Raw genomic sequence first — 12,518 nt, forward strand, 5'->3', positions numbered from 1 at the left:
GGGGCTCGCCGGCGGGCGGGGACACGGGGGGGCGGGGGAGGGGGGAGGGGAGGGAGCCCGGGGGAGGGGGCAAGGGTGCCAGGGGAGGGGTGGAGGGGAGGGGGCGGAGGGGGCGGGGGAGGGAGGCAGGGCGAGGGGGTGGAGCGTGCTCGGGGATGGGGCAGGGGGAGGCCGGCGGGGGGAGGGGAGGGGGCTCCGGGAGGGCGGGGGAGGCTGCGGGGGGCCGGGGGAAGGAGGCCGGGGGAGGCGTGGGGGGGGGGGTGAGGCCGGGGTGGGGAGGAGGGGCGCCGGGGCGGGGAGCGGGGGAGGGCCGGGGGAGGCCGGGGTGGGGCGGGGAGCGGAGGCCGAGGGGGTGCCGCCCGGAGTCCGACCCGGGCCTCACCCTCCCTGCTCGCCCGCGCTCAGAGGGTGAAGCGGGCAGCCGCGCAGTCAGCACTTTGCGATTCCAGACCTGATTCCCAGAACTGCAAGTCCCGCCGCGTCGCACAGGCCCCGCCGCCCCGCCCCGCCCCGCCCCGCCCCGCCGAGCTTCGCAGTCTGCAGGGAGGCCTCTGTGACTGTTGCAAGGACTGCGGCTTGGGATGATCCACACGTGAACTTCTTCATGTGGATACGCTCAATTTATTCTTATGCACTTTTTTTGGGGGGGGGGTGCGTTGTGCGGTAGGCGAAGGCCTCGGAAGTGGATGTGGACTGCCTTCCCGTCTCAGCCGTCTGTGGGCGGGGGCGATCCTGGAGACCTTGACTACTCGGTCCTGAAATCCTCGCGGCCGTTCCTTCGGGTGACGCCTCCGGCCCGCGGACTGCGCTGCGGCCTTTGTGCGCAGATGGGGAGGTCAGAGACTCCTGCGGGTTCTCGGCTACACTTCTGAGCTGGAAGAGGAGGAGTTCTCAGTGGAGGACGACAGGAAAGCCAGGGACGAAACAGGAAACCATGGCAGACGGGTTAAGAACAGACCTGGGGGTGCAGTCCCAACTCTCCCCACCAAGTACCGCCTCCAGGCGGCCTTCTTCCCCCCAAGTCTGTTCCCCTCCTGTGCACAGTGGCGGTAACAAACGCCCACAGTAGTAATGCGTTGGAACAAAAGGAAGTCACTTTATCAGACTTTTAAACAATGTTTAAGTACTGGAACCACTGTAACAACAAATCCATTTATACTGTTTACAATTCCAGTTTCAGTTTTCCTGTATGTAATGCCAAGAATGAGATCTGTCCAGGTTCCTTTACAACAGGAAGACCTACAGCTCAAAAGTTTTATGGGAGAAAATGTCATTAGCTGAGCCAAAGGCCTTGAGTCACGTATTTACCACGTAAGAGATGCACACTGAAATACCACAGGTATTTTCTTTTTTTTTTTTTAATTTTTTTTTAATTTATTTATGATAGTCACAGAGAGATAGAGAGAGAGGCAGAGACACAGGCGGAGGGAGAAGCAGGCTCCATGCACCGGGAGCCCGACGTGGGATTCGATCCCGGGTCTCCAGGATTGCGCCCTGGGCCAAAGGCAGGCGCCAAACCGCTGCGCCACCCAGGGATCCCCCACAGGTATTTTCTTAAAGGTAGAGCTGCTTGGGAACCAAGGAACAATCAAGACTTTAAATAAACTTAGGCACAGAAGTAGACCAGGCATCATAAAACCCTTGTTGGTGTTCCATAGTCAAGTCACACAAATCCCCGTCTTTGACCTCCATGGCCACAACTGTCAAGAGTCACTCTTGAGACAGTTATTTGGGTGCTTGTTTTTGGGAAACTAAATACAGTACAAATAAGGTCATTCATGATGAAGCAGGGGTTCCTAATTGCTATGGTCCTCCCTAAAGCGCTCCGGGTAACTTCAGGGAAAGATGGGAACTATGCGTGACTACAGGACATGGAAGTTTATTTACTACTGCAGACTCTTTAATTTCCGTGTCATTTTCTCGTGGCTCTGAACATACACGAATCTTTTGAAAGGCCTCAAAAAGCCAGGCAAAAAGGAGCTGTCACCTTTACATCTACGGAACTGTATTTTGTAGTGACCATAGCTACTATGAAGCCTTCGTGGGCAGGTATGGTAATAAGCTCTTCAGGCTTAAATTCTTAGTTGTGAGGTAGCTACCACTATTTCACCCATATTACAGATGTGGAAACTGTGGCATGAAGAAGCCATTTAACTTGCTTAAGCTTCTTAAAACCAGTGACAGGCAGAAATGTTATTTGAACCCACTGAATCTGCAACCCGTTTTAGCTCTAAGCACTATGCTGTGACTTGTTAGTATACTCTGAAAAGTTAGTGCAATTGCACGAGATGTAATGATCTTTCCCAATGAAACGTTTATGAAACACTCAAGCTTTCACATACCTATTTTCACTTTATTATTTATTTATTTATTTATTTATTTATTTATTTATTTATAGTACTCACAAGTGAGCAGGGATGGGGAGGGTTAGGGAGAGAATCTTAAGCAGGCTCCATGCTCAGCATGAGCCCAAAGTGGGACTTGATCTCATGATTTTGAGATCATGAACTGAGCTGGTATTAAAAGTAGGGGCACTTGACTGAGCCACCCAGGTGTCCCCCCTCCACATTTTTTTTTTTGAGATAGAATTTATTCTTTTTAAAGTAAGCTCTAGGGGCACCCAGGTGGCTCAGTGGTTAAGCAACTGCCTTCGCTCAGGGCATGATCCTGGAGACCTGGGATCAAGTCCCATGTCCCTGCATGGAGCCTGCTGCTCCCTCTGCCTGGGTCTCTACCTCTCTCATGAATAAATAAAATCTTAAAAAAAAAAATTAGAATAGTTTTAGGGAGTTTATAGACCACTGAAGCCCATCATGAAAACTTTAGGGGAAACATGTGGGCCAAGGGTTAAAAAAAAACCCTCCCCTAAAATCTTGAGCTTTTAGAATTTAAACTTAAATGACTGTAATAGTAATCCTGCTGCTCAGTTTATTCCTCCTCTTAATTTTCTAAAACTAGTTAGTGATACTATTATTTTTCTTCTTGTTTTCTTGCATTGTCATGAATAAAAATGGGGGAAAAAACTTCTAGTAAGCAAAAACCCACCTACTTGTAAGCAACATCAACACATAGATACAGTGTCCTAAGTAACTCCAATAAAAGAGGGAAAAAATGGATTTTAAATTCTATGAATAGATTGAAACAGCCTTTCTTTCTTTTTTTAACATTTTAAAAAGAATCTAAGGGAACTAAGTTGTATGTAACCTTCTGGGAGCATAAATCAATCATCTATAAGCTTATATGTGCAATTCTTTAAATGGGAAATCAGGGAGACATGAGAACAGAAGATTATTTATAATAATAATTCCAAAAAAGACTTGATAGATTTCGCTACATAAAATTTATTTTTATTTTTTTATAAAAAGTGTGTAACACTGGTACCTACTCTTAAATCAGTTAATTTATGAAACCATTCTCTTGTAGAACACACATTGGGATTGAAACAGTTTAAAGAAACGTAATGGCTATCTACAAAAAAATTATTTTGATTTGTTGTATTCCCCCCATATTTTAAGACTGCACACATAAAGGAAAATTAAAATTTTCAAACATTTTATATTTAGCAATTAAAAAAAAAGTACGCTGTTTTCCTGCTATGGTCTTTATAAAGGTTGTAATGTTTCAAGTAAAAAAGAAAAAAAAAGTACTAGGATGACCATGCTGTATCTTTTAACAGCATTTTTCTATAGAACAATTTGAACTGGCATGCAAGCAACTTCTCTTGTTGTCACATACCTGTATTCAGAGAAAATTACACCCATTTTACAGAAAAATCCCAATACATATACTGCGATAAGCTTAAAGCAATGTTAAAAAGACCAGTGTGAATGGCACACAAAAACTGCTTCTTTATAAATTAACTGGAATTCCTGATCAGAAAGTAGGCACAGGGAGATCCAGTCCTTAGGGCTTTGCTCTCTGGAAGAATACCTGTAAATAAAGTACAATCAGCACTGAGGTCAGAAGGTATCACCTTTCCCCAGAAGCATGACTCTAAGTCAGTAAGTGCTAGTCACTCTTTTGTAAAATACAATCAATATTTAGAACATTTCACATATTTCATAAATCCACACCTGGCACAAGAACTTTCTTTTCTGGACAATTTGAGAAGGTCTAGAGATACACTGACATTAGTTGGGCAACTAGTGAAAATATGGTATTAAGTCTAATGCGATGAGAATTCAAATGGTCAGAGGAAAACACGCTCTTTACCTTTCGCTGACTGACACGCTGTCAAAGCTAATACTGAGAAATGAAATATTGAGGAAGAAACAAATCAAAGCTAAAGATAGCAGCTGTTATCCCTTAAGGAATTTACTAATTTTTTTATCATAAAAAAAATACTTGCAATTCAACATTTGAGACTATGAATGAATAGGCTAGAGTTTATGCTGGTGACTGGCCCAGTGTTGCCCACTACCTTCCACAGTTAGGTACATGTTTTTTGTGTGTGTGTTTTAATAAAGATTTTATTTGTAAGTAATCTCTGCACCCAGTGTGGGCCATGAACTCATATCCTGAGATGAAGCCAGCCAGGCGCCCCCGTAGTTAGGTGCGTGTTAAGAGAGCACTCAAAAGACTACTGGTAGGCAGTAACTCACTCAGGACCATATTCATCACTGTACCCTTAGTGCCTACGAGATCAGACGCTCAGTTAACAACCTACTGACTAAGTGAAGAGAAGAATGATCACTGTGTGAGCAAAATGAAGTCTTACAAAGAGGCTCTGCTTGAGGTAAGCCTCAGAGTGGGTAGGATTCCTAAAGGAGGAGGGCTGCTAATAAAGCAAGAATAGCAAGAATAGCAAAGACTGTTCCTGCAAGAGAAACCAGAAAGGCGGTCTGAGATCAGAATATGAAAAACAACAAAAATTCTGAATGAACCTATTTTTATTTAACGGTATAGGTTTATGAAGAGTATAAGGGGAATGAATTTCAGAGGACTGTTCAGGGTTTTCAAACAGCTCAGCCGGGCCCCAAGGGAAGGGGTATCAGTGTGAGAGGACACAAATCCACACCGGAGTAGCAGCAGTGGAGATAGAGAGGAGGCTGACAGTGAGGAGGAGAGAATCTGCAAGATCTAGGGATCCACTCCATGTAAGGAGAGTAGGCACGAAAGAGGGAACCTCACTTCTCCCACCAAGAACAGTGCTCTCCTGGAGATAATGCTCACACTGAAAAGCTGGAATCCGGAGGAAGACTTATTTATAAATGCAGCTGGATGAATTACTATGTTTGGAGCAAAAACCTGCTACACTGGATCTGCGGTTACAGACACCTTTAAGAGAGTTACAGTTTCTGTGAGTCCTTTCACCCAGTTTAGTCACAGTTATTTAACAGATGTTACCTCCGAAGGCGCTTTGCTTTTATAGGGAAATGGGAGTGGGGAGGGTTCCTAATGAAAAATCGTAATTCCCAATATTCTTCTCACAAACTCCTATTGGTTTAAGCCGACAAATGATTACTAGGGAAAAAACTGACAAGGGAAGATGTTATAGAACCAAAGTCAAAGGATGACACACATTTCCTCAGCAAAGGCCGAGACTTAGGAAATTACTGAATGCCTCGGACAAAAGGACCAGGCAGTCGTTCATTAAGTCACCTGCTACCAATATATTTAGCATAGTGTTTTGTCCTCAAATTTGTTGAATGAAGGTAATAAAAACAAAGAGCGGTTGCTCATTTTGTCACACTGTAACTTTATTTTCAGATGGAGGTCTTTTGTAGGCAGGAAGAGTAACTCATATGGATATTTGCAGCAGTTAGTACAGTACCTGTTACATAAAAAGCCATCACAGATTAATGAATGACTGACTGCCTGAGTGAGAGCAAGACAGCTGTATCTCGTGGGTTGTAAATTGTAAATAAGAATACCAAATACACATTTGATGCTTTTGCCAACTTGGAGAGTTTTTTAAAAAATTAAAAAATTCACCCAATTAGGGGGCATCTGAGTAGCTTAGTCAGTTAAGTTAATTAGTTAACTTAACTAATTAGTTAACTGATTAGTTAGTCAGTTAAGTTAATAGTCAGTTAATTCTTGGTTTTGGCTCAGGTCATGGTCTCAGGGTTGTGAGACTGAGCCCGCATCGTACTCCATACTTAGCGCAGAGTCGGCTTCAGATTCTTTGCCCTTTTTTCCTCTCCCTCTACTCCATCCCTGCGTGCCCTCTCTCAAAATCTTTAAAAGAAAAAATTCACTCAATTTATGAATGTAAAAAGAGCCCTGATTGCCGAATCTGAACATTCTTTTTGTCCGTTTTATAATTCAAAAGTTTCAAAAATAGATATAGCCAAGTAACTTGTACTTCTCTTTTTATATTTTTAGTTTTCTTTCAAGTCAATATGGGCACATGTTCTTAAACATTACTTCTTGTCTCAGTCCTGTAGTTCCTATTTAATTACACCACAAACTGTAAAAGGAAACTGACATTTTCATAATATGTTCAAGCATGCACAGTGTGCTTAAGTCACTTTTTATGATCTTTTCTAAGAACTCAGTTGAAAGTGACTTTATACAAGATTCTGAGGTAGAACTAAAACTATAGATTTTTAGAAGCAGGTTTTAGAAGACATTCCAAAATAAGTAATAAATGGTAAGATTACAGTATGACACAGGATCTACAATAAGTATCCTCTCTAGGCTCTAAAATATTACCCAACTGTAAGAAGATATATAAGGTTTCCAAATACCTACCTTTAAGTAATTTTTAAAAACTTTAGCATCAGGCTGCTGAAGCGCTTGACAAAACTCCTGTGGGGGGGGGGGGGGGGGGAGGCAGGAGGAAAGAAGGAGAATGAATCAAAAGTATTAAATTCACTGTAATTCAAATCCAGTTTTCTTTCTAAAATTGTGATTTAAAAAAGATACATAACTATTTTAACCATCAGTTCTATATGTACAGTACATCAGCATTAACTATATGCATACTATTGTGCAACAGATCTCTAGAACTTTTTATCTTGTAAAGCTACCTCCCAAACCCTTGCCACCACCATTCTACTTCTGTTCCTAAGAGCTGGACTACTTTAGATACTTCATATAAGTGGAATTATGCAGTATTTATAGAATCTTTGTGACCGGGTTACTTAATTTAGCATAATGCCCTCAAGGTTCATTCATGTTGTATGTAGCATGTGACAGGATGTCCTTTAAGGCAGAATAATATTCCACTGTGTGTATATACCGCATTTTACTTCTCCTTCAACTGTCAAAAGGCATTTAAGTTGCTTCAAATCTACAGTAGTATGATAACTTATTAAAGTGAACCAGAACAGTTCCTCATCAAAAAAAGGTTCTATGGCTTTTTCACATGTAACACTTGTCAGATATAGGCTTTTGACACTTGAGAACATGGCTCTCCTAGACAAAGTTGACTCACGCCTGAGAAGGGGAGAGGGGCAAAAACTATCCTGCTCAGGCTGTATTCATCTTGGAAGAGTGGTAACTGAGCAGAGCCTGACCAAAAGAAAATGAGATTAGTCTAATAGAATTCTGTAAACACTGTTGGCAGAGGTATATGAAAAAGGGAAAATTGGGGATGCTTCTTTTTTATGATCAAATTATCAGCTAGAGATATAATTTTGTTTTACTTAGCAATCTGGTATATTTCTATTTTTGATGGGCATTAAGGTCATGTGAGTAATTAGTAATTTACCTTTTTTATTAAAACATTACCTTACTTACGTAACAAATTATAGCTGAGAAAATTAATACCTCTAAAGATAAAGATGCTGGGTCATGAAAAAGAGATCATAAAACTCATTAAAAATGACATCACTCTTATCCAAGATAGAGCCTGTTTTTCACTTGATTTTTTCAATGTCTTTCATAAAATAGCATCATAACAACTTTTTAAAAATACTGTTGGTGAAGAAACAATTCCTAGCATCTACTGAAGAGATTTGTAATAAAAATTTAGATACCTCAATTACATCTATGTGCTACTGGACAAGTCTGGATAACTCAACTCATGCCAAGAAAATCACTAAATGCCATTAAAAAAAAAATCACTTTGCAATTTTTAATATTTTTTTTATTTAAAGATTTTATTTTATTTATTCATGAGAGACACAGAGAGAAGCAGAGACACAGGCAGAGGGAGAAGCAGGCTCCATGCAGGGAGCCACCCAGGTGTCCCTCACTTTGCAAATTTGGTAAAAATTTAAGATCACTTTCCAGATACTTCACAATAGTTTCAGATTAAAAAAAATAAGCAATGATAAGCTTGGCATATGTAAAATGAATGATCTAGCACAAATCTTCACAATAGGTTGGTGAGTTGTGGGGCCCTTTGGCAGTCTGGGAGAGCCTACTGGACTCTCTAGAATGTTTTTTTACAATTTATAATACATGGGATTACAAAGGAAACTAACTATAATGACTTATGGTTATCGGGACACCTGAGGTGGCTCAGCGGTTGAGCATCTGCCTTCGGCTCAGGGTGTGATCCTGGAGTCCCAGGACTGAATCCCACATCGGGCTCCTTGCGGGAAGGGAAGCCTGCTTCTCCTTCTGCCTGTGTCTCTGCAACCCCCGCCCCATGTCTCTCATGAATAAGTAAAATCTTCCCCCCAAAAATGACTTATGGTTATCAAAAACATGTGGTAGAGTAGTAAGATTTACTGACTCAGATAACAAGGTCCAGTGATATATCTTAATAACTCATAATTTCAATATTTTGAAATATAGTTTGTGAGACCCCTGGAACAACTAATAAAACACAAAAACACGTCTGATTTCCACTGGTGACAACGTCACAGGCAATGCGAATGCTACTATGTTTTGTGATTTGTCACCTACACAATGGTAGGAAATTAAACTTTTGAAAAAAAAAATAAAAAAATAAACTTTTGGTTAAAGGTTAGTGAAAATGAAAATACCATTTTCTCCCATTCAATTTCATATACCCCTGAAGTTTGAACTCCTGTTATCTTATATATAGTAAAACATCAAGTTGAATGCAGTTTTACTTTCTTGACTCAAAATTAAGATTGAACTACAAGTCATATTTCTTTAACTAAAATTAAGAGAAATATCTACTCTGAGCTTTTACCTGAATTATTTCTGGAGCTACTTGTAAGGAAGGCAGGTATTCTTGTTGAAGATACTGAACACATTCTGGGCCCTGGAAATTAAAAGATAATTATAACTGAATCATTTTCTTAATAATGCATAAAAAGAGATTAGAATGACACACATACACTTCAAACAGTATGGTATTGTGATTAATAATATTGTTTGGAGCCAGACTGCTTTGGTTTAAGGCCTGACTTTGGCAAATTTCTGGTAACTTGAGCATGTTACTTAGCCTGAGCCTCGGTTTCCCCATCTGAAAAATGGGAGTTATTTTGAGGAGTGGATGAGTTAAGAAATATAAAACTTTTAGAATAGTGCGGAGCATGCACTACATGTTAACCTTACTTATTAGCATATTCACTATATATAGTGAAGATTAAACAAATGTTCTAAATTAAGGAAGTAACAATGCCAGAGTCTTCAAAGCACTGAAAGAAGACAGCAAACAGAGGTGATCCTGTTCAATCTACCACCGGGTGGATTATATGGTATCTGTGGGTGCATGAGGGGAAACCTTTGGGCAAGGGTAGGGTTGTAACCATCCTGAGAAACTAAAATACAAGTGAGGATGAACAAAATGATATGTTAAGAGATAATAGCAATACAAGTACACCTCCCTTTTTCCTGTTCAGCCATCAGGGAACAGGAATTAAGCAGCCAAATGGGGAAATCAAGAAGAAAGATGAGGTGATTCGCCTAGTCTGCTGTTGATTACATCTGTACTAAAAAGCAGGTCACCTGATTTCTAAACCCAGGTTTTTCTCTGGGTTTTCTCTGCCATCTTCCTAAAAATGACAATAGTGCTGTTTTGGTTTTTTTTTTTTTTTTTTTTTTTTTGGTAAACTTAGTGGAGGGAAGGCAGAAGAACTCTACAAATGAATCCCAAACCCCTAGCCCTTCACAGAAGCTACAAAGGAACTTAGGATACAATCTGAAAATGGTTTTCCTATAGCAACGTGTTTGAAAGGGTGACCTCTGCGCGCTCACACACGCACAAGGTATTCTCACTTTCAAACCTGAATCTGATTTAAAGATTTTAATATGTTGATAACTCCAAACCTAGTCTAACTGGAAGTAACAGTTGTGAAATCACAAAAGAAAAAAACCCATCTCTCCTCAATGCACTTCTCCCTGCCTTAACACTTGAATTTCCTGTTTAATATATATTTTTTTAAAAAGATTTTATTTATTTATTTATGAGAGACACAGAGAGAGAAGCAGAGACACAGGAAGAGGGAGAAGGCTCCCCATGGGGACCCCAAAGTGGGACTTGATCCCAGGACCCCAGGATCACAGCCTGAGCCAAAGGCAGACAGACGCTCAACTGCTGAGCCACCCAGGTGCTCCTGTTTAATATACTTCTGAATCAAAGAATTTTTTTATGTTTCTTTCTCTACACTGACTCCTGGTCCTCTAACTCGCTGGACCTGTGGCATAATTTAATGACCTTTCAAAGGAAAGCTATTCCTAATTCAGAGAAGCTAACAATGCACTGTTTGTGAAAGTTTCTCAAGATTGCTTCTACATTCCTTTCTTACTTTTTTTTTTTTTTGCTGCATTTTGCTGCAAAATCCAAGTTATTTATTTATTTAAAGTATAACTTCTCACCTTTCCCTCTCTCTCTCTCTTTTTAAAATATTTAATTATTTATTTATTCATGATAGAGAGAGAGAGACAGAGAGAGAGAGACAGAGACACAGGCAGAGGGAGAAGCAGGCCCCATGCCAGGAGCCTGACGCGGGACTCGATCCCAGGATTCCAGGATCATGCCCTGGGCGCCAAACCGCTGAGCCACCCAGGGATCCCTCTCTCTCTCTCTTTTTTAAAGTAAGCCCAATGCCCAACATGGAGCTTAAACTGACGACCCCAAGATCAAGAGCCACATGCACTTACCAACTAAGCCAGCCAGGCACCCCTCTCTGTGACTTTCTAGCATTCTCTCTTTTGACTCTTCTCTTAGCATTCATACCTCTGGTTCTACTTCTAGCTTTTTCTTGACTCTTGCTTTAGCCAGATTTCTTTGTATCCTGGTCTTAGAAATTCTCATTCATTCCTACCACTTTACCTTGTGGACTCCAAAATCAGTATTTAGTTCTAACTGCTTCAGAGCCATATTCCAAAGCTCTCTGAACATGCTTCCAAGCTATCTCAAATTACAACCCTAGTGCCTATGGACTTCTCAACTTTTCATACATATATAACACAAGGCTACCTACCTAATCCTACTTTACTTTCTAGCTATTAATTTTATCTCCATACTTTAGCTAAACAGGTATTTCTATTATTTTCTATCAAATCCACAAGGCAATGTCTGCTCTGTCTTCATATACCTGCTTAACTTTGCCAGAATGACAGCTCCCCCTCTTGTCAGTCCAATCAATCTACATGTGTCCTGAGGCCTATCAAAAAAACAAAAACAGGGCAGCCCCAGTGGCTCAGCAGTTTAGCGCCACCTTCAGTCCAGGGCGTGATCCTGGAGACTCAGGATCGAGGCCCACGTCGGGCTCCCAGTATGGAGCCTGCTTCTCCCTCTGCCTGTGTCTCTGCCTCTCTCTTTCTGTGTCTCTCATGAATAAATAAATAAAATCTTTAAAAAAACAAAAACAAAAACAAAAACAAAAACAAAACCACTTCTTTCCTATGGCTTTCTTCGATTACTGTGATAGGCAAAATTGCTTGTTCACCTTTAGTCTCACAATATTACACTTAATATAGATGTATTAATTTATCCCTATTCAAGTACTTAACTGAAAGTTATTTATATATTTTCTTTCCTGATTCCAAGTCCTAAAAATATTGGGAGACTTTTAAACCTAATTCATCTTTATATAGCTCCTCTGCTGCCCCCGCAGTCCACACATACTCTTCATCCTAGCATAGTAGGCATAGAAAATGCTGCAGAAATGAAAATCCTTCAAACCTGTATTAGAAGAATCAAAAACTCAAGTTCAAATGAGGGAATGGACTGAATGGAGACGGGTGAATATTTTTCTGAGGGGTCAGGGAGCTGCTATGTGGGAATGTCCAGTCCTGTGTTGGCATTCTAGCTTTGAGCGAAGTTGGAGATAGGAGTTTTTATTTTTAAAAAAAGGACCTGATTTTTTATTTTTATAATTCTATTATTAAGTAAGCTCCATGACCAAAGTGGGGCTCAAACTCACAATCCTGAAATCAAGAGTTGCATAATCCACTGATAGAGCTAGCCAGGTGGCCTGTACCTGATTTTTAAATGCTGGCAATCAGGGGCACCCAGGTGGCTCAGTGGTTTAGCATCTGCCTTTGGCTCAGGTCATGACCCCGGGGTCCTGGGATCAAGCACCACATCGGGTTCCCTGCACGGGGCCTGCTTCTCCCTCTGCCTATGTCTCTGCCTCTATGTATCTCATGGATAAATAAATAAAATCTTAAGAAAAAGTTAACAATCAATTCATGTTATTAAA

General features: G+C 40.9%; 1 protein-coding gene across 7 annotated transcripts in view; it reads right to left on the reverse strand.

The window, feature by feature from the left end:
- Positions 1-3,321: 3,321 nt before the first annotated feature.
- XPOT (exportin for tRNA) overlaps positions 3,322-12,518 on the reverse strand; it is a 42,809-nt gene continuing 33,612 nt past the window's right edge. For 6 of the 7 annotated variants that reach the window (XM_041757082.1, XM_041757083.1, XM_041757085.1 and 3 more), the window contains 3 exons: positions 9,056-9,127; positions 6,697-6,753; positions 3,322-3,930 (listed from right to left, as the gene is read on the reverse strand). In XM_041757082.1, the coding sequence (XP_041613016.1) occupies positions 3,904-3,930; positions 6,697-6,753; positions 9,056-9,127 (156 nt within the window). In that variant the 3' untranslated portion in view covers positions 3,322-3,903. Of the gene's footprint in view, positions 3,931-4,440; positions 5,774-6,696; positions 6,754-9,055; positions 9,128-12,518 lie in introns of those variants that run through there. The other variant, XM_041757084.1, reaches the window with a different exon arrangement.

Source organism: Vulpes lagopus, chromosome 5 (genome assembly GCF_018345385.1).
Source record: "Vulpes lagopus strain Blue_001 chromosome 5, ASM1834538v1, whole genome shotgun sequence".
NCBI lineage: Eukaryota > Metazoa > Chordata > Mammalia > Carnivora > Canidae > Vulpes > Vulpes lagopus.